Source organism: Lissotriton vulgaris, chromosome 5 (genome assembly GCF_964263255.1).
Source record: "Lissotriton vulgaris chromosome 5, aLisVul1.2, whole genome shotgun sequence".
Lineage (NCBI taxonomy): Eukaryota > Metazoa > Chordata > Amphibia > Caudata > Salamandridae > Lissotriton > Lissotriton vulgaris.
Window position 1 is genome coordinate 418100223 of NC_141693.1, and position 20696 is coordinate 418120918.

At 42.6% G+C, this 20696-nt stretch overlaps 1 protein-coding gene across 1 annotated transcript in view; it reads right to left on the reverse strand.

Annotated features, from left to right (window-relative positions):
- FRMPD2 (FERM and PDZ domain containing 2) overlaps positions 1-20696 on the reverse strand; it is a 603077-nt gene that overhangs the window by 400990 nt on the left and 181391 nt on the right. The window contains exon 6 of the mRNA XM_086921788.1: positions 7962-8088. Within this exon, the coding sequence (XP_086777914.1) occupies positions 7962-8088 (127 nt within the window). The remainder of the gene's footprint in view (positions 1-7961; positions 8089-20696) is intronic.

Below are 20696 nucleotides of genomic sequence, written 5' to 3' on the forward strand. Positions count from 1 at the left end.
ATAAACGTGATTTAAAAAGCGATTTAAAAAGCGAATAAAGTTGTTTCTGGTTGAACTGGTTGATTACGTTTTTTCTTAAGTTTCTTCCTTTGTGTGTTGGCCGCACTCTTCTGTTGTTTAATTAAAGAACCTCCTAGCCGACGGATGTAAAATAAAGGCTAACACAAAGAGCCAAACATGGCAAGAGAATTAAGTATGGTGTGCAATGTGAGTTGCACACCATAATTGGTGAATTTCAGGGCTGTTTCAGTTGCGTTTTGGATGAACTATAACTGGCTCTTAACTGTGTTTTTTTCAGTGAACACACACACACACACACATATACTGTTGAACACGTTCTCTCTCAAGAATGATGTCGGCACTCCTGTTAATTTCACCAAATTTTATTCTGGAAGTGAAAAAATCATCTACGGGTTTCAGTTGCCTGACGCATCCTTCTTCACAATGACGAGCACCATTTTCACAATTTATTATATGTGTTTCTCTCTCATCAGTAAGCATTAAGAAAGAAAAAATGTATAACAATAACATAGGGCCGATTCACAGAACTAACTTAAGACAAAATCTTAAACTTACTACCATTTTGGCATTCACAGAAGGCACTTACCCATTTTGGTATGCACAGAAGGCACTTACTCATTTTAGTATTTACAGAAGGCACATACTCATCAATGAGTGAGTGCCTTCTGTGAATACCAAAATTAGTAAGTTACTCCAAATGAGTAAGTTACTCATTTTGGTATTCACAGACGGCACTTACTCATCAATGAGTAAGTGCCTTCTGTGAATACCAAAATGAGTAAGTGCCTTCTGTTCATACCAAAATGGTAGTAAGTTTAGGATTTTGTCCTTAGTTAGTTCTGTGAATCGGGCCCAATCACTGTGGCCAAGAAAATCGGTGGCATCTTGCAACATGCAAATGCATTCCTTGTACAATACAATGTGCATTATTCACCCCAGTGTTCGTCTTACTTTCTTTTCATTCATTTTCATTTATTTTACCTCTCAATAGACCTTTCATGAATAATTCATTTTTCTAACTCCATGAATGTTTTTCTTGATAAATGATTTAAACACTCTACTCCTAAAAACAGTTATTTTGTGGGCTTGTTCCCCTTTGAAAGCTTACCTCAATAATTAGAAGACAATTAAAAAGGATGTCCTCATCCTTATCCTGCGTCTGGCAGCCGAATGATGATTTTTTCATTTCCAGAACAGGATATATTTTTTATATATATATATATATATATATATATATATATATATATATATATATATATATATATATATATATATATATATATATATATATATATATATATATATATATATATATATATATATATATATATATATATTATTCCGAAGTTTGCTCCAGAGACGAGTTCCGCACTCCCAGGTAGGGTAGGTAACAGCCTTTATTAATGAACAAGCAGCTTCCTCATCTCGTTTTTCAAGTCCTTTAGCCTGACGCGTTTCGGGGAATTCGTTCCCCTTCCTCTGAGGCTTCCGTGAGCAGCTGCAGTTTCTAGATCTCTGCCATGTCCCCTGCGTGCTCTTTCTTAATTTTATAGACCTCTGGTGTGTCATCGTACTGCAACCGCAGTTATTTTACTCCGTTAGAACTCCTGTTGCACGCTGGGACTTGTAGTACTTTGCATCTTATTGTTCCCCTTCGGTGGGTTCAGGTTGCTCACGCCGTTTTCAGGACACTTTTAACAACTCTCTGGTGGGTCGAAATGAGGCCCTGCTTGTGAATCAAGGTCCCTGCCAGGCCGAGGACAGAGGGAATATTTCTTTTCTTCCCCCCGTTCAGACCCCTTCTCTTCAATGGGGCGGTGCGTCGACTCCACGGCCTGAAGCCGCCGTGACAACATTATTCCAAAGTTTGCTCCAGAGACGAGTTCCGCACTCCCAGGTAGGGTAGGTAACAGCCTTTATTAATGAACAAGCAGCTTCCTCATCTCGTTTTTCAAGTCCTTTAGCCTGACGCGTTTCGGGGAATTCCTTCCCCTTCCTCTGAGGCTTCCGTGAGTAGCTGCAGTTTCTAGATCTCTGCCATGTCCCCTGCGTGCTCTTTCTTAATTTTATAGACCTCCGGTGTGTCATCGTACTGCAACCGCAGTTATTTTACTCCGTTAGAACTCCTGTTGCACGCTGGGACTTGTAGTACTTTGCATCTTATTGTTCCCCTTCGGTGGGTTCAGGTTGCTCACGCCGTTTTCAGGACACTTTTAACAACTCTCTGGTGGGTCGAAATGAGACCCTGCTTGTGAATCAAGGTCCCTGCCAGGCCGAGGACAGAGGGAATATTTCTTTTCTTCCCCCCGTTCAGACCCCTTCTCTTCAATGGGGCGGTGCGTCAACTCCACGGCCTGAAGCCGCCGTGACAACATTATTCCGAAGTTTGCTCCAGAGACGAGTTCCGCACTCCCAGGTAGGGTAGGTAACAGCCTTTATTAATGAACAAGCAGCTTCCTCATCTCGTTTTTCAAGTCCTTTAGCCTGACGCGTTTCGGGGAATTCGTTCCCCTTCCTCTGAGGCTTCCGTGAGCAGCTGCAGTTTCTACATCTCTGCCATGTCCCCTGCGTGCTCTTTCTTAATTTTATAGACCTCCGGTGTGTCATCGTACTGCAACCGCAGTTATTTTACTCCGTTAGAACTCCTGTTGCACGCTGGGACTTGTAGTACTTTGCATCTTATTGTTCCCCTTCGGTGGGTTCAGGTTGCTCACGCCGTTTTCAGGACACTTTTAACAACTCTCTGGTGGGTCGAAATGAGACCCTGCTTGTGAATCAAGGTCCCTGCCAGGCCGAGGACAGAGGGAATATTTCTTTTCTTCCCCCCGTTCAGACCCCTTCTCTTCAATGGGGCGGTGCGTCGACTCCACGGCCTGAAGCCGCCGTGACAACATTATTCCGAAGTGTGCTCCAGAGACGAGTTCCGCACTCCCAGGTAGGGTAGGTAACAGCCTTTATTAATGAACAAGCAGCTTCCTCATCTCGTTTTTCAAGTCCTTTAGCCTGACGCGTTTCGGGGAATTCGTTCCCCTTCCTCTGAGGCTTCCGTGAGCAGCTGCAGTTTCTAGATCTCTGCCATGTCCCCTGCGTGCTCTTTCTTAATTTTATAGACCTCCGGTGTGTCATCGTACTGCAACCGCAGTTATTTTACTCCGTTAGAACTCCTGTTGCACGCTGGGACTTGTAGTACTTTGCATCTTATTGTTCCCCTTCGGTGGGTTCAGGTTGCTCACGCCGTTTTCAGGACACTTTTAACAACTCTCTGGTGGGTCGAAATGAGACCCTGCTTGTGAATCAAGGTCCCTGCCAGGCCGAGGACAGCGGGAATATTTCTTTTCTTCCCCCCGTTCAGACCCCTTCTCTTCAATGGGGCGGTGCGTCGACTCCACGGCCTGAAGCCGCCGTGACAACATTATTCCGAAGTTTGCTCCAGAGACGAGTTCCGCCCTCCCAGGTAGGGTAGGTAACAGCCTTTATTAATGAACAAGCAGCTTCCTCATCTCGTTTTTCAAGTCCTTTAGCCTGACGCGTTTCGGGGAATTCGTTCCCCTTCCTCTGAGGCTTCCGTGAGCAGCTGCAGTTTCTAGATCTCTGCCATGTCCCCTGCGTGCTCTTTCTTAATTTTATAGACCTCCGGTGTGTCATCGTACTGCAACCGCAGTTATTTTACTCCGTTAGAACTCCTGTTGCACGCTGGGACTTGTAGTACTTTGCATCTTATTGTTCCCCTTCGGTGGGTTCAGGTTGCTCACGCCGTTTTCAGGACACTTTTAACAACTCTCTGGTGGGTCGAAATGAGACCCTGCTTGTGAATCAAGGCCCCTGCCAGGCCGAGGACAGAGGGAATATTTCTTTTCTTCCCCCCGTTCAGACCCCTTCTCTTCAATGGGGCGGTGCGTCGACTCCACGGCCTGAAGCCGCCGTGACAACATTATTCCGAAGTTTGCTCCAGAGACGAGTTCCGCACTCCCAGGTAGGCTAGGTAACAGCCTTTATTAATGAACAAGCAGCTTCCTCATCTCGTTTTTCAAGTCCTTTAGCCTGACGCGTTTCGGGGAATTCGTTCCCTTTCCTCTGAGGCTTCCGTGAGCAGCTGCAGTTTCTAGATCTCTGCCATGTCCCCTGCGTGCTCTTTCTTAATTTTATAGACCTCCGGTGTGTCATCGTACTGCAACCGCAGTAATTTTACTCCGTTAGAACTCCTGTTGCACGCTGGGACTTGTAGTACTTTGCATCTTATTGTTCCCCTTCGGTGGGTTCAGGTTGCTCACGCCATTTTCAGGACACTTTTAACAACTCTCTGGTGGGTCGAAATGAGACCCTGCTTGTGAATCAAGGTCCCTGCCAGGCCGAGGACAGAGGGAATATTTCTTTTCTTCCCCCCGTTCAGACCCCTTCTCTTCAATGGGGCGGTGCGTCGACTCCACGGCCTGAAGCCGCCATGACAACATTATTCCGAAGTTTGCTCCAGAGACGAGTTCCGCACTCCCAGGTAGGGTAGGTAACAGCCTTTATTAATGAACAAGCAGCTTCCTCATCTCGTTTTTCAAGTCCTTTAGCCTGACGCGTTTCGGGGAATTCGTTCCCCTTCCTCTGAGGCTTCCGTGAGCAGCTGCAGTTTCTAGATCTCTGCCATGTCCCCTGCGTGCTCTTTCTTAATTTTATAGACCTCCGGTGTGTCATCGTACTGCAACCGCAGTTATTTTACTCCGTTAGAACTCCTGTTGCACGCTGGGACTTGTAGTACTTTGCATCTTATTGTTCCCCTTCGGTGGGTTCAGGTTGCTCACGCCGTTTTCAGGACACTTTTAACAACTCTCTGGTGGGTCGAAATGAGACCCTGCTTGTGAATCAAGGTCCCTGCCAGGCCGAGGACAGAGGGAATATTTCTTTTCTTCCCCCCGTTCAGACCCCTTCTCTTCAATGGGGCGGTGCGTCGACTCCACGGCCTGAAGCCGCCGTGATCTTTATTAATGAACAAGCAGCTTCCTCATCTCGTTTTTCAAGTCCTTTAGCCTGACGCGTTTCGGGGAATTCGTATAAAATTAAGAAAGAGCACGCAGGGGACATGGCAGAGATCTAGAAACTGCAGCTGCTCACGGAAGCCTCAGAGGAAGGGGAACGAATTCCCCGAAACGCGTCAGGCTAAAGGACTTGAAAAACGAGATGAGGAAGCTGCTTGTTCATTAATAAAGGCTGTTACCTACCCTACCTGGGAGTGCGGAACTCGTCTCTGGAGCAAACTTCGGAATAATGTTGTCACGGCGGCTTCAGGCTGTGGAGTCGACGCACCGCCCCATTGAAGAGAAGGGGTCTGAACGGGGGGAAGAAAAGAAATATTCCCTCTGTCCTCGGCCTGGCAGGGACCTTGATTCACAAGCAGGGTCTCATTTCGACCCACCAGAGAGTTGTTAAAAGTGTCCTGAAAACGGCGTGAGCAACCTGAACCCACCGAAGGGGAACAATAAGATGCAAAGTACTACAAGTCCCAGCGTGCAACAGGAGTTCTAACGGAGTAAAATAACTGCGGTTGCAGTACGATGACACACCGGAGGTCTATAAAATTAAGAAAGAGCACGCAGGGGACATGGCAGAGATCTAGAAACTGCAGCTGCTCACGGAAGCCTCAGAGGAAGGGGAACGAATTCCCCGAAACGCGTCAGGCTAAAGGACTTGAAAAACGAGATGAGGAAGCTGCTTGTTCATTAATAAAGGCTGTTACCTACCCTACCTGGGAGTGCGGAACTCGTCTCTGGAGCAAACTTCGGAATAATATATATATATATATATATATATTGATATCCTTCACTGTATCAATGCGGTTGCTGGCGTGTTCCCAACTGCGGGTGGTGCCGTACCATCACCCACGCCTCGCATATACTGCTGAACACGTTCTCCCTCAAGAATGATACATACATCAATGGATTGTTGTGGCAAAATAACCAGGAAAACAAAGGTATAGTGGTTTGCATATGTCTCCAGGACCCCAAAATGGCAAACTTAGACCATATTTCATGGTTATCCATTATGTATTTTTCATATTGCATGACATCTTTCATAATTTTCACTGCTATAATGTACTAAACTAGTACTATTTAGAATGTGTTTATGGTATGTTTTATTTTGCTATAACAAACATCTAAATCAATCAATCAATATCATCTCTATTCGGATACAGATACATATCCATGAAAATTAAGTTGAATAAATATGGATATTTTAAATGTAACTGTTTGTTGTACCACTTTTTATGTTCTGATCATATTTTTAAATACAATTTCAAAATATTATTTGAAAATAGATTACACTCTTGCAGAGCGATAGTTACTATTGAAGTCTGCCTCCGTTTGTATATTTATTTGTTGTGTTGAAGCTTCCATACATTTGCTACACTTGAGTGACAGTTTGCTTGTACAAGATGACTTGCTTTTTTCTGTCAGCAGTTAATTTAAGACTCCTAATATGGAGAGAGCAAATGTGTTCTTCTGAGTCAACTGGTTGAGGCTGAGAACACTCTCAGTGCTTAGCTTGAGACTGCACCATGCTCACCTTGAACATGGGTGGCTTTATATAATGGTTTCAATACATTTTTAAAAAAACATTTTTTTTTGCAAATTCTAATAAAATGAAAATAATAAATAAATGTTTACGGTGCAATTATGTATTTAAAACATTATGCACATCAAGCACTGTGGCAACAGGGCCAAAGACCATGCACATTTTTGGTTTAATAATAAAGGGAATTAACTTCTATCTTGACCAACTAAATGTTAAGTTCTGTAACTCACAGGGAAACTCATATTGATAAGCTGTGGATTTTACTGGCTGTATACCAGGAGAAAGACAGAACCATAGCACTCATCAAAAATCTCTTCCACAAATGTTTTTCTTTAGTAAAGAAAATAATTTTGTGTACCGGTCACTGATCAGTTTGTATGCATTTTTAGCACTTGTTATACAAATACTGGGTATTTACTTTACTTCCTCGAGCACTGGTATAAATTAATAGAGATTACAGGATCCACTCCTATTATGACTTTAAATCACAAGTTTGAATACAAGTAATGCATCTTTTTGGGCAGCTTACACTTGCTGTACACATGTGAGTGTCTAACAGCTTAAATCAGCTTAATTTTCCTGCAGCAGATATCTGTGCTGAAACTGTAAGTTGCAATTTTAAAGTGTACCAGAAGGTCACAGATTTGAATCTTTCTAAGATCTTTGCAAGACTACCTCAGCTTTTCCTCCTTCGCCACTGGGCAAAAGTTGTATCTTTTAACAATATATATAACTCCTAATTTATATATTTTATTTCATAACGGCCTATCCGCTGTTGTAATAAAAAGAAGAACAAGCAGAAGAAGAAAAAAATTAAATAATAGTAAGATCAATAATTAGCGTTATTTTATTCCTACTATATTATTATTGTGTTTGCTCTGTAGTTATTATTATTATTAGTAGAAGTAGTAGTAGTAGTAGTAGCATTAGTATTATTATTATGTCCATAAATGCTATTGTTATCATTATTATTGTTCTTTAAATTATCACAGATATATACAGAAAATCTGGCACAGATCTAACTCTTGCAGACCAACCTATAACACCCCTGCTTCTGTTATGACCTTTAAAAGTTCAAAACTCAATATGAACAAGCTATTCATCAAAACTTCAGGATCCATCAAGTTAACTACTGAACTTGATACAGCAACATAAACACACTTCGGCTACATGAATTGTGCAATATATGTCCTTTTGTAATAGGATAACAGAAGGTATTACAACATAAGATAATATGACAAATTTAATACAGCTTAATAGAACATTTTAGTATGTAAAATAGCATCTTGTGCATCAATGCGAGCTAGCACAATTTTCAAGAGATTTCAAGAGATTTAGTACAGCAAATGTCAGGCAGTATTAAACTACTCTCACAGTCTCACCCTTCTGGCAGGCAACTGGTGAAGAAAAGTCTGTTACTCCTGACGGTCTCTGGTGGAGTCTTTCTCTGATCATCTGACTCTTGTTGAGCTGGGATGCTGCTCTGTCCTTTATGGCTGCATCTTCCATCTGTAAGATATTGTCAAGATAAACTAAACCCCATTACTGTGGGCACTGAAAATCAGCATCCAATAGGATTGAGACAATCCAACACGTGCAGCAACTAACAATTTGCCTCTCAGCCCAAGGCTGGCTGTGTTTCAGGAATGTACCAATAACTTACAGTAATCTTAATTACTATGAGTCCTAGACTCCCTTGTCTCTATCTGTATTCAAGACAGTAATCCTAACCGTAAAAATATAAATAATCACTGAAAAGAAAGTTAAACGGAAAGTAGTTCTATCTATATTCACTGAAAAAACCCAAAGGTCACATGGATGTTATAGTTAGGAAATAGCGTGAAAAAAACGTAGAAATTTTCAAAAAAAGGTAACAGGAACATTATAGTTTTACACACTCAAAACCATAGAAATCCAGTAATTAGAGTTACCTTAAGGAACTATAGCTTGTGCCCTAAGGTAACTATAACTCATGCCCCGCCACTTTATCAGTATTGTTTATTTGATCCAAGGATTGTAATACTAGTGATATGGATTTGTTTTCTATTGTTTATTGTCTTGTCTATTCTTTTCAGATATGTATTGATTTTTGTCTTTACTCCTATGTTTTTTATTTGGAAATGTAATAAAAACAAACAAAAAAAATGTATGCCCCCGCTACGCACAGTATTCTCATCAACAGTTTTACTGTAAATGTTGCAGTGAGGTTGCCAATGATGTCATAGAACATGTCATGAGTGATGTAATATGTGTGGGTAATTAGCAGCACTTGGCAAGGGCACAAGTTATAGTTTTCTTAGGGCACTTGAGATAACTATAACTGCTGAATTTCTGGGGTTTTGTATGTGTAAAATCTAAACGCAACTATAACATCTCCATATGTGTTTTAGTGAATTTCTAAGGTTTTTTAAATTCTATTCCCTAACTATAACGTCCATGTTACCTTTGTCTTTATCAGTGGATTTATGTGTTTTTAATGTAATATCCTAATTATAATGTCCCTGCAACCTGGGATGTGAGTGGGTGTGTTACTGGTTGTGTAGTTGTATAAGTGGGTGTGTGAGTGTGTGGTGGTGTGGTGGGTATGTCAGTGCATGTGTCACTGGCTGTGTGGGTCTGGGAGTGGCTAAGTGAGTGTCTGTGTGCGTCTCTGAGTGGATATGTAAGTGGTTGTATGAGTGTGTAAGGGATTGTGTGATTGGGTGTGTTAGTGGTTGTGTGGGTGTGTGAGTGGATGTGTGAATACAATATGTGACTGGCTGTGTGGGTCAGTGAGTGGGTGTGTTAGTTGTTTTGCAGGTCTTTGAGTAGCTGTTCAGGTATGTGAATGGGTGTTTGAGTAGTTATGTGGGTGTGTGAGTGCCTATGTGGGTCTGTGAGTGGTTCTCTGGGTCTCTGAGTGGGTGTGTAAGCAGCTGTATGGGTCTCTCAGAGGATGTGTCAGTAGTGTTCTGGGTGTCTGAGTGCATGTGTGTGTGGTTGTATGGATGTGTGAGTGGGTGTGTGAGTGGTTGTGTGGGTGTGTAAGTCAGTGTGTAAGTGAGTAGGTCTGTGAGTGGGTATATATTTTTGTAATTGGGATTTGGATCTACAGATCAGTCGTTGATTCACACGGGGGCTGAGCTGAGTGCTATGGTGGATTTGCAGATCCTTGCACACCCCCCAAAAACTTTTTGTACGATTTTTTGATCCTGAGGGGTCCCTCAGAGACTTCTTAATCAGTCCCCTGGGGTCAGGATTTCTCTATCCTGAACCCTTATATCTTATTCATACTTTATTCCCCCTCCCGGACCATGTCGCAATTTACAAAATGGCAGTTGCACCTTTGCTTTCAGGTTGCAGCCAACCAATCACAGCATTGCTGTTGGATCGGGCTCCGCAGACCACAGCTATGGATCTGCGGCAAAATGCCGCTATAGATATGCATAAATCTTTTTTCTTTATTAAAGCCAAAACTACTGATCAGATTTACTCCAAATTACAAAAAGCCCTCTTTCTAGACAAAGAACTAGCTTTCTGCCAAATTTGGTGTAAATTCGTTTAGCGGTTCGGGCTGTATTCGTGTCTAAATGAACAATGGGAAATTGCATGGAGAAAGTGCATTTTGGCACTCCCCCTTTTTCTCACCCCCGCTTGATGAATCACCCTGAATCTTTCTAGGAAGCAGTTGAAGTGACCAGCACACTCGTTTTGAAAATTTTGTGATAATTCGTCAAACAGCACCAAAGTTATAAAGAAATCAAAAAATGCTTTTCCTATGGTAACTAGGTCCTAACTATAACTACCTACTTGCGACCGCCGGTAAGTAATATAGTCACTGAAAAAAACAAAGGTTAAAGTAATAATAAACATTTTGGGGAAAAAAATACAGAAATTTACCAGCTAACTATAACTTGTGCCCCCGTCTTGCACTGCTTATGACTTTACATATTACATCACTCATGTCATGTTCTATGGCATAATCTATGACATCACTGATGACATCTCAAATAATATCATTGATGACATCATCCAATGAGTGTGTTAGTTTGTTTTATAGTTTACATACTGGCGAATAACTGCCATACCACTTTTCATATGAATTTTGTGCAACCTGTGTCCAGCTAATCTATATAAGTATTTACAAAACGCATGTGCTCCTAAAACAAAATAGGTGTGTTGTGGTATTGATCTATGTATTGAAGAGTAACTGTATCTGCAAGTTACATTCGACGACTTGTGTTCATTATGTTCCTCACACGTTTTATGGTAGCAGAAAACGTTTCTAGCTGGGCAAAGATTCTACGTACTGTATATTGGAAGCATTCTTGAGTTATTAGTCAGAATTGTCTCAGCTTGACAGTTTCTACCTAACATACAAGAACATATGCTTCAGGTACTAACCCAAATACATTTGTTTTTGTTGCTTTTGTTGCTTCAGAAGATAGGCTATCCATAAAGTGTTCACTACAGTACGAAGGCTTCAGGTAGTATAATCTTTAGCACCTGGTTATTTTAAGAGAACTGTCACTCTTTGAACAAGTTTTGCATAGAGTGTACACTGTTCTTAGTGGATACTTTTTAATACTCTGTGGTTTATTACTCATGAGAGTTTCACTCTCTGCAGACAGTGTGGTACAGAGTAAACTCACTCCATAGAGTAAACAGTGTTAAAACTACCCACTTTTCTACTTATAGCCACTCCTTTTCTCATTGTCGATTCAGTGATTGCCAGGGATTTGATGCAGGTAAAGTATGTTTGTAGTAGGGCATTAACTATGTAACAGAACTTCAGTATCTGGAGGAACTTGATTTTACCTGAAAAGTTGTGTACAGATTGAACACCATGTACAGAATAGGGTACCCTTTCATCTGTCGTTCATGTCAACATGAACTCAGCTACCCATGAAGTTTATGATATAGGGTCAATGTTGCACATAACACAAACTTGCTTTGCCAATGAGGGTTGTATGTATGATAGCAACAATATTTCATATTCTTTTCAGCTATTTTGCACTTACTTTTATAGCTCTAATGCTGTACCTTTTTATCGCACAATGTGTACAAAAGAAGCTTGGATGATGCATCAGTGATGTAATTGGTGATGTCATCAATGATGTCATTTGAGATGTCATCAGTGATGGCCTAAATGATGTCATAGAACAAGTAATGAGTGATGAAACATGTGAGATCATATGCAGTGCATGGCGAGGGGCGCACTATAACTGGTGAATTACTCCTGCCTTTTTTAAAGTACAAAACATTAATGTTGTCACTGATATATTCACCTAACTATAACAATACTTTAACCATTGTTTTTTTTCACTGGGTAGGCCACAAGGCCTTATGTCTTTTAAAGAGGAGTGGAGGCAAGTGGCCACCCTGCCTGAGCCTTATTAGGCCCTGGGAACTCCATCCCCCAGGTCCTTTATTTGTTTACAGGGGCGGAGGGCTACATGGCCACCCTCCCCAGGTCTTGGTAGACCCCAACCCCCAGGGCCCTTTTTTTTATGAAAGTGGAGTTGGGGGCCATATGGCGCCCGCCCCAATCCTTATTAATCCCTGTGGACCCCTAAACCCAGGGCCACTACTAAAAATTAAAGGGGAGGGGGCTGTGTGGCACCTCCTGGGCTTGAACTATTAACAGTGGGTGCCCAGGTGCACTTGATGGGGCTGCGGGGGAGCCCTCAGGCTGCAGGCATCCTACATTGCTCCTTCCCCAGGGAGCACCTACTTATGCTGCCCACTTCAGGCAGGAGCAATATTTTGATCTGTTTCCCTGCCCGCATCAGTGCCGTCAGGGATACAGGTAACTTTCTCCCCATTTTGAGAAATTTTAACCCCAGGGGAGTGCTACTGGGGTCTGCCATAACTCAGGGAGAGGGAGCCACATGGCTCCTCTCGCCATATTGAATAATTGTGACCATGGGATGGGCTCCCCAGAGACTGTCATGGCTCAGGGAGTGGGGTGCACATTCCCCTCCCCATAAACATTAATTTCAGCCCCAGGGATGGCCACTCCGGGGTCTGAGCATAACATGTTATGTTATGTTAGATGTATTTCGTAAGCGCAATGGTTTCCCGAAGGTGTCCTGGCGCTGAGCACTGCCTTCCGAATGACAGGGTGTGTGTTGACCTAAGAATTAAAGAGCCAGGTTTTTAGTCCCTTCCTAAATGTCAACAGCTCTGTGGTGTTCCTGAGATGGAAAGGAAGCTCATTCCAGGCTCTGGCAGCGCATGTGGTGAAGCTTCTTCCCCCCCCCCCCCCCCCAGTTGGCTTTTTTAAAAGGGGTTATAACCACTTATCTTGCACTGGCCGATCAGAGTACTCTTCTTGGGGCGACCATTTAAAATACTGTTTTAGATGTTCTGGGCCTCCTCCTTGCATAGGGACTTGAATTGAATCCGCTGCTTGACTGGTAGACAATGCAGCTGTTTTATTCCTTTTTTGATCGAGACAAATTTTGGTGTTCCAGTCAAAAGTCTTACTGCTGCGTTTTGCACAAGTTGAATCCTGTTTAGATGTTTCTTCTGGATGTTTAGGTGTAGGCTATTGCAGTAGTCCACACGCGAAAGGATTAAAGATGTTATCACTACCTTGTGGCTATCAGCCAGCAAGAAGGACATTATTTTCCTTGCCTGGTCTTCAAATGTCAGCTTGTTGTTCATTAAGACTCCTAGGTTTTTTATTTTCCTAGTTGGCTTCGAGAGTGTCCCTAGTTCTTCTGGCCACCAATCTGGTGTCCAAAAATTGGCATTACTGCCACAAATGAGGACCTGCGTCTTTCTTGAATTAAGCTTCAAAAAGTTCATTGTCATCCACGCCTGACCGCTTTCATACTGTCATGGAACTTTTTCGCTTTCTCAGTCTCTTGTCCAGGTCATAGTGACATCACTATCTGTGTGTCATCTGCGTAGGATGTCAGCTGGAACCCAAAAGATCTAATCAGTGCAACCAAGAGTGTCACATAGACATTAAAAAGTGTGGGCCTGAGGGAGGACCCCTGTGGAACTCCACATGGCAGGGATAAAGGTTGTGAGCGGGCTTTATCTAAGTCTACAGTTTGAATCCATTCTGTAAGGAAGGATTTTAGGAGGTTCCATGCCTTACCTTCTACCCCACAATCCGCGAAATGGTCCATCAGAACATCGTGATGGACTGTGTCGAAGACTGCGGGGAGGTCCAGCATGGTAAGTGCTGCATTGCCTCCTTGGTCCAGGGCTTACCTTTCTTCCTCTGTGGATTTTATTAAGGCTGATTCTGTGCTGTGCTCGGCCCTGAAACCATATTGAGTGGAATCTAGAGAGTTCCTCACTCTGAGATGTGCACTGAGTTGCATATTCATAGCTTTTTCAATAATTTTTGCTGGCAGGGGAAGACAAGAGATTAGCCAATAGTAGTTAGGTTCCTTATGGTCGAGATTTTGTTTTTTGAGAAGTAGGAGGATGGATGACTTTTTCTATTTCTTAGGAAAGTGCCCGACCCAAAAAGTGGCATTGAAAATTGGGGTAGTGCTATCTGATGGTCTCGGGAACTAGTTTGACCACAGAAACTGGGCAGGGGTCATTTGGGGATCCCGATTTGATAGAGGCCAGAAGATTAATAGTCTCCTGTATTGTCAGAGGTGAGAATTTAACCAGGCTTGGTAGGGGCTCAAGTTCAGCTCTCAGAGGCATGGCTGGCTCCATGGGATGTGTGTTTAGGAAGAGACTAAATGAGGAAAAGAGAGGTTCCACCTTCTGTTGGAAGAGGCTATTTCCTCGCAGAGCTCTGGATTGCTATGAGATTTTGGAGTAGATCAGGCAGTCAGTTTGACGACTGTCTGTACTGATTGTAAAGAGTTCCTTCGTGGGGAAGGGAAGCGCATCACCCCTCCCTGTACACATCAATTTCAGCTGGGGGGGGGGATTCCCTGGCCTGTAAAGGCTATAGCAGGTTGGGCCACATTGTTGGTTTTCTCTTGCATCTCCAAATGGATATGGCGGAGTAGGGCCAGGTTGCCTGCAAAGCCCAGATTGCAGAGCTGCCTGCAAGGTGTCCACTCGATTCCATGTCTTCTCATTGCTGTGGATGTTTTCATAATTCAGTCCATGGCCAGCAGAAAGACAAAAGGCAATAGCAAACAACCCTGGCAGACTCCAGTCCTCACCTGTAAGGCTTCGATGTTTTGTCCTCCATGGACTATCTTGCTGGTCATTCCCTCAAGAGAGTTCCTGATGACTCTTATGGGTTTATCTGGCACACCGTAGTGGTGGAGGAGTTCAAAAAGAGTTTCTCTGTCCATGCTGTTGAATGCCTTCTTATAGTTGAGCCTTTTCATAGTCGATGAAGTTGACATAGAGGGGGGAGTACCTTCCAACGACTGCTCAATGATGATGCTCACTGTTGCGATCTGGCCTGTGCAGGATCTAACTTTGCAAAAGCTAACTTGCGGGTCTAGCAACTTAACATCAACTTGTTCCTTTATTCTGTACAGGATGACTCTGTTGGACATTTTGCCTGGGTTTGATAGAATAGCTACCCCTCTGTGAAGTTACTCAAGTCGTCTTTCTTGTAGATCCTGATGACATAACTCTCCTTCCAGTTTGATGCCACCTTTTTCTCTTCCCAAATCCTTCCAGACGTAGCGTTTGAAAGTCTGTCTTCAATGCCTCTGCAGGAACATTGTCAGGTCATGTTTCCTTCCCATTTCGCAGATGTTTGAGGGATTTAGCATTTTGAGACCCCCTTATTTTCTCAGCCCCCGCTTGATGGATCACCCAGTAACTTTCCATGCAGAAACTAACCAATAGTAGAACCTTTTTGGAACATTTTGCGAAGATTCGTCAAACAAGGTAAAAGTTATTAGCAACAGAAAAAAATATGTTTCTACTGAACAGCTGACCTAACTATAACTACCCAGTGGCAAAAAGTACTGGACAGTATGTATGTGTGTATATATACACACACACACACACATTTATATATATAGATATTGTGAAACTGACATGCTGTGTGCAGGCTGCTAATCTTGGGATTCTACCAGATTTGCCATTTTTGCATATATATCTCAAAACCGTGTTGTATCCTCCATCTTCTTAAAACAGCACACCACAGCCCCAAAATGCTTTCAAGCATTTTGGGGCTGCGGTGTGCTATTTCAAGAAGACGGAGGAGACAACACGGTTTCTTGATTAGAGGGGCTCACTACCCCACCACAGCCCGACGTCACTAAGCGGCATGGGTCCATTGCAAATGAATTGTACTGGGATACATATATAAATATATATATATATATATATATATATATATATATATATATATATATATATATATATATATATATATATATATATATATATATATATATCAACGCTTGAAGTTTCAAAGAAACACGTGGCACTCAGGGGGTCTGTTACACAATGAAATTTACTGGCAAGGACGCGTTTCGGCAATAATCCTTCTTCCTGCTTGCTTCATAAATTCATACAGCTTTTGCATGGTGGTACTTTATAAGTTTAAAACCTCGATTTTCATTGGTTGCCACACATGGAAGGAGAAAGGGGATTGCTCATTCACGGGCCAATGGAATGGCCCCTCCCTCTCCTTGAGTTCGTTTTCTGCATCCAAAGCGTTCTTCGGAATTATAATATTTGTTTGGATAACTCAATGTCAATGTTTTTCCATATTGTACCCCCACATGGGAATTCCAAAGTCCGCTTCTTGCTGTTGCGGTAGTTCCTGCGCTGGGACCCTCGTCAACCCTGAAGGCTTTGTGGCATGTAGCGCAGGAGTGGGTAGATAGCCGTGTCTCCTAAAGCCTGTGTGACAGTCGACAGCATCGACGCTGGTGTCAGCAATCCTTTCAAGGTGGTGCATGGCGCCATGTACTAATGCTGCTCCAAGGTCCACCTTCAGGCGCTGCTGCACTGCTTCGTGAGAGACATGCGGCTAAACCATTGTTACCTGCAACTTTCACTGGAACCGGCACCATTCTAGAAGTGCCCAGCACACCACCGACCAAGGTGCATAAACATGATGCACCCTGGGAGTTGAAGTCTGGTAATGGGTCCCGACATCCAACAGGTGAATTAACTTTGTCTCGGGGAGGAGTCCAGTGACGTCAGCACCATACAAAGGCGGAGCAGCTCTGATGGACTATTCACATGACTCGCGTGGGTGCAGGGCACTGAGGAAGGCACGAACACGCCGACATGCATTTGCCGCCACTCACCGATGCAGTTTTGTAATAAAGCCCCTCCAACGAATTCCCCTTTGGCCTCCTTTCTTTTCTTCCTGGGAATAGGTTTTATCGATATATATATTCACTGAAAAAACCAAAGGTTTCAGGCCTTATATAGTTAGGAATTAGCTTTAAAAAAAACTTTGAAATTCACTCAAAAAAAGTTTTAGGGGTGTTATAGTTTGCTGGACATTTCACTCATACAAAACCATTGAAATTGCTCCTATATAGTTAGTTGGACTAAATATATTTCGCGCACCCGCAATGCACTGCTGATGATGTCACATATTAGATCATTCATGACATGGTCAGTGACATCACTGAGCAGCCATCTCATTTCTCAGTAGAACTGAGGCACAAGAGAGCACAAAACAAGAGTGGAAAACGCAAAAAGGGGGCAGGGTAGAGATCCCCTGACCCCCTAGCCCTTCTCAGGTTGTCCCAGAAGGACCCCCAAGGGCAACATTTTTTTTAATGAAATCACGGGGTACGCGCACGGTACGCATACGTACGCGGACCTGTACGCGTACCGTGCGCGCACCCCTTGGGGGTCCTTCTGGGAGCCCCAGAGAAGGGCTAGGGGGTTGGGGGGTCTCTAGCCTGCCCCCTTTTCATGTTTTAGACTCTTATTTTGGGCTCTCTTGTGCCTCAGTTCTCCTGAGAAACAAGATGGTGGCCAACTCTTCCTGGTTTGGACAGTTTGGAATGTTTACAGTCGACTGCCAGCCAATCAGGATCGCGCTCGCGCACGTAAGGGTACGCGCACGTACGCGTATGGTACTCTTACGGTGCGCGGACCCGTAAGCTCATATAGATATATATGTGTTTTTTAACCTAATTTTCATAAAAACAACTGGAGCAAATTTCACCAAACATAGCAAAGGCACATCTGCGTACCAGTCCCTACAATGTTGCCAAGTTTGGCGTAATTCCGTAGAGCGGTTTGGGCTGTAGACTTGTCAGACCGTCCCATGGAAGTGCTTGACAGACAATGCAATCTGACGAATTACGCTGTGAAGGTATCTTTAAACGTGGCCCGTTACAACAAAGAGACACGAGAGGCAATGAATCAGAGACACATGGAACTCTGAAATTGAATTTTATGAAATTAGAACGACTATTTGAGCGTGAGATATGCAAGAGGTGGGAGGCCACCTCTTTACAAAATTATATAGCGGTACAGCACATAGCACGCGGTCTCCGCATATATACCATTCCAACCTATGAGAACCCGGACCCTAAACTCATTGATGAATGGTCTGCGTATACCACGGATGTTTCGGTTGGAATTTTCAAAATACTCATAAAATTCTCACGGAGCGACCGCGAGAAATGTCTCAAGGAAATAGCTGAATTAGAAGTAATAATAATGCAGGAATAGGATACTCCGTTGAGTGAATAGCTCATCGAGGCAATGAAAGCACGCCTTTTAACCTATGAAGAAAACATAAAAAAACAGTAACATACAAAGTTTAACAGAGATGCCCAAGACTATGAACAAGTTAAAATACTAACTTTTGCACGCAAATTTGATGCACCTTGCAAAGCCTTGTGCAGTAATGTAAATCGCAGAGCAATTGATAAAAAAAAAAACTCTGAGTCTGACATCACGACAGATAATCAACAATCTGATGATGGCAACGTGGATTTACAAGTGAGTCTCCCCAGTAGTTCCCATTTTCACGAGAAATTCGAGTTAATGAGGCAGTTGCGGCAACGGGGAGGGAGAGGCCCACAAGGAAATCTAGAAAAACTAGACGGGCAGCAACAGGGGTAAATCAGGGAGTCGCCTCATACAAGAGGAGCAAGAGAGGCGCAAGGAAATGATCTCCCCCGACGATCTTACAATCATCAATGTGACTCAGAGGAAACTGACACGAAACGCTGAAATAGCTTTAAAGAAAGGATTGACTTTTTCCCCACGCAAGGCTTTGAGTATACTTAACCAAGGATAGATCTTTATTTGTTTACCCAGAAGCTGAAACTTCTTAAGTTCTTTAAAATGAGAGCACTACAAGGACCAAACATGAGTGTACAAATGGCAATTACAGACAATCAGTCTCGGGATGATCTTACAGGAGAAGACCTGCCAGTGTTGCAAGCTTTTGAAAGCCCAGTAGTCCTATAAGATATGGAGGAAGGTATGGTCTCTATCCCTGCTATTGAAGGTTTTGGCATCACACAAAGGACATTAAAGACTCATTTCAAATAAAAATCGACTTTTATTCCACCAATGAGCTTCGATAATATCGACGTATTTGAGGAAACAGAAACCAAAGATTTAATTAAGTTACGACAGCAAAAATTTGCAAAAAGGAATGACACAAATATGAATCTAACAATGGATCAGAAACAATCAATAGCAAGCATTGAGAAAGATCCCCGAATAGTATGCAAACAATCCGATAAGGGAGGAAATATTGTCCTGATGACAACGGAATACTAATGTAATGAGGCTTTGCAGCAGTTATCTGATGTCAACTGTTACACAAATATATCTAGGGATGGATATAATAACAGCATAAGAGAATATCATCTGTGCATTCAGAAATGGTTTGAGAAATCCATGCTTAGTATGGATGAATTGAAGTTCCTTACATGTTCACATCCGGTATTGTCCACATTTTACCATCTGCCGAAAGTACAAAAAGACTCAAAGAAACCTCCAGGTTGTCCTATGATATATTCTACAGGATGTTTAAAGGAGTCAAAGTCATAATATATTGACTTTTTTCTAGCTGAATATGTGTAACTGTTGCCATCATACATAAGGGACACTAAAGACTTTATAAGAGTTATCTCCAATATATCATGGGAATCAGATATGCTAATGATTGTTTTAGATGTAACAAACCTGTACACCTGTATTGATCATGACAATGGTGTGAGAGCAGTTAGGTATTTCTTGAAAGGCAAGTCCTTAAGATTCACTCAACATAATGAAATGCTGATAGAATTCCTGATTTTCTGCTTAAGAAATAACATCTTTCTCTTCCAAAACCAGCTCTACAGACAGATCAAGGGCACAGCGATGGGTACCTGCTTCGCCCCCAGTTACGCAAACCTGTTCGTGGGCTGGTGGGAGAAGCAGGTGGCCTGGGCTGAATGTAACAACTGCTGGGTCTCGTCTGTAGTAGGCTGGTATCAGTACATTGATGATCTTTTTATTCTTTGGAAGGGCTCGCGTTCAGAGGCAGAAGCATACATCAGAGAACTCAACACCAATACAGTGAACCTTCAAGTTAGTGGTCACATTAGTGAAACTGAAGTAGATTTCCTAGATTTAAAAGTCTTCATACATGAAGGGTTAATCTGCACTACACTATTTAGAAAAACAACGGCAGGCAATTCGATATTACAGGCTCACAGTAACCACCCACAATCTCTACAAAAATAGCATCCCCAATGGGGAACTCCTTAGACTTAAGAGAAACTGCACAAATGATAAAGATTTTCAACAGGCAGCTAAGGAGTCCATAGAGAGGTTTGTGGTAAGAGGATATGTCCCTACATTATTATATAATATCTTAAGTAGGGTAGAAAAAATTCCCCAGCACACCCTTCTAAAAGATAAACCACATTTAACAAATGAAGCAGGCAATACACCAAGATTTATAACAACTTTCTCGAGTGACTCCAACGACTTTAGAACCATAATGTCACGTAATTGGAACATTCTTAAATCAGATGCCATAATAGGCAAGAGCCTTGCCGAAAGCCCGCAAATATCTTTTAGGCATGGCCGGTCCCTTATGGACACTTTAGAACCCAAGAATACGTAACCTTACAGGATTTTGTCCATGTTCTAAGTGCAAGGCATGTAAAAATAGTCCAAAAACCCTCACCAATGAAATTCCTGGCAGGAAAGAAAACAGGACCATCAGCACATTTTTAACATGTACCACCCCATTTTGT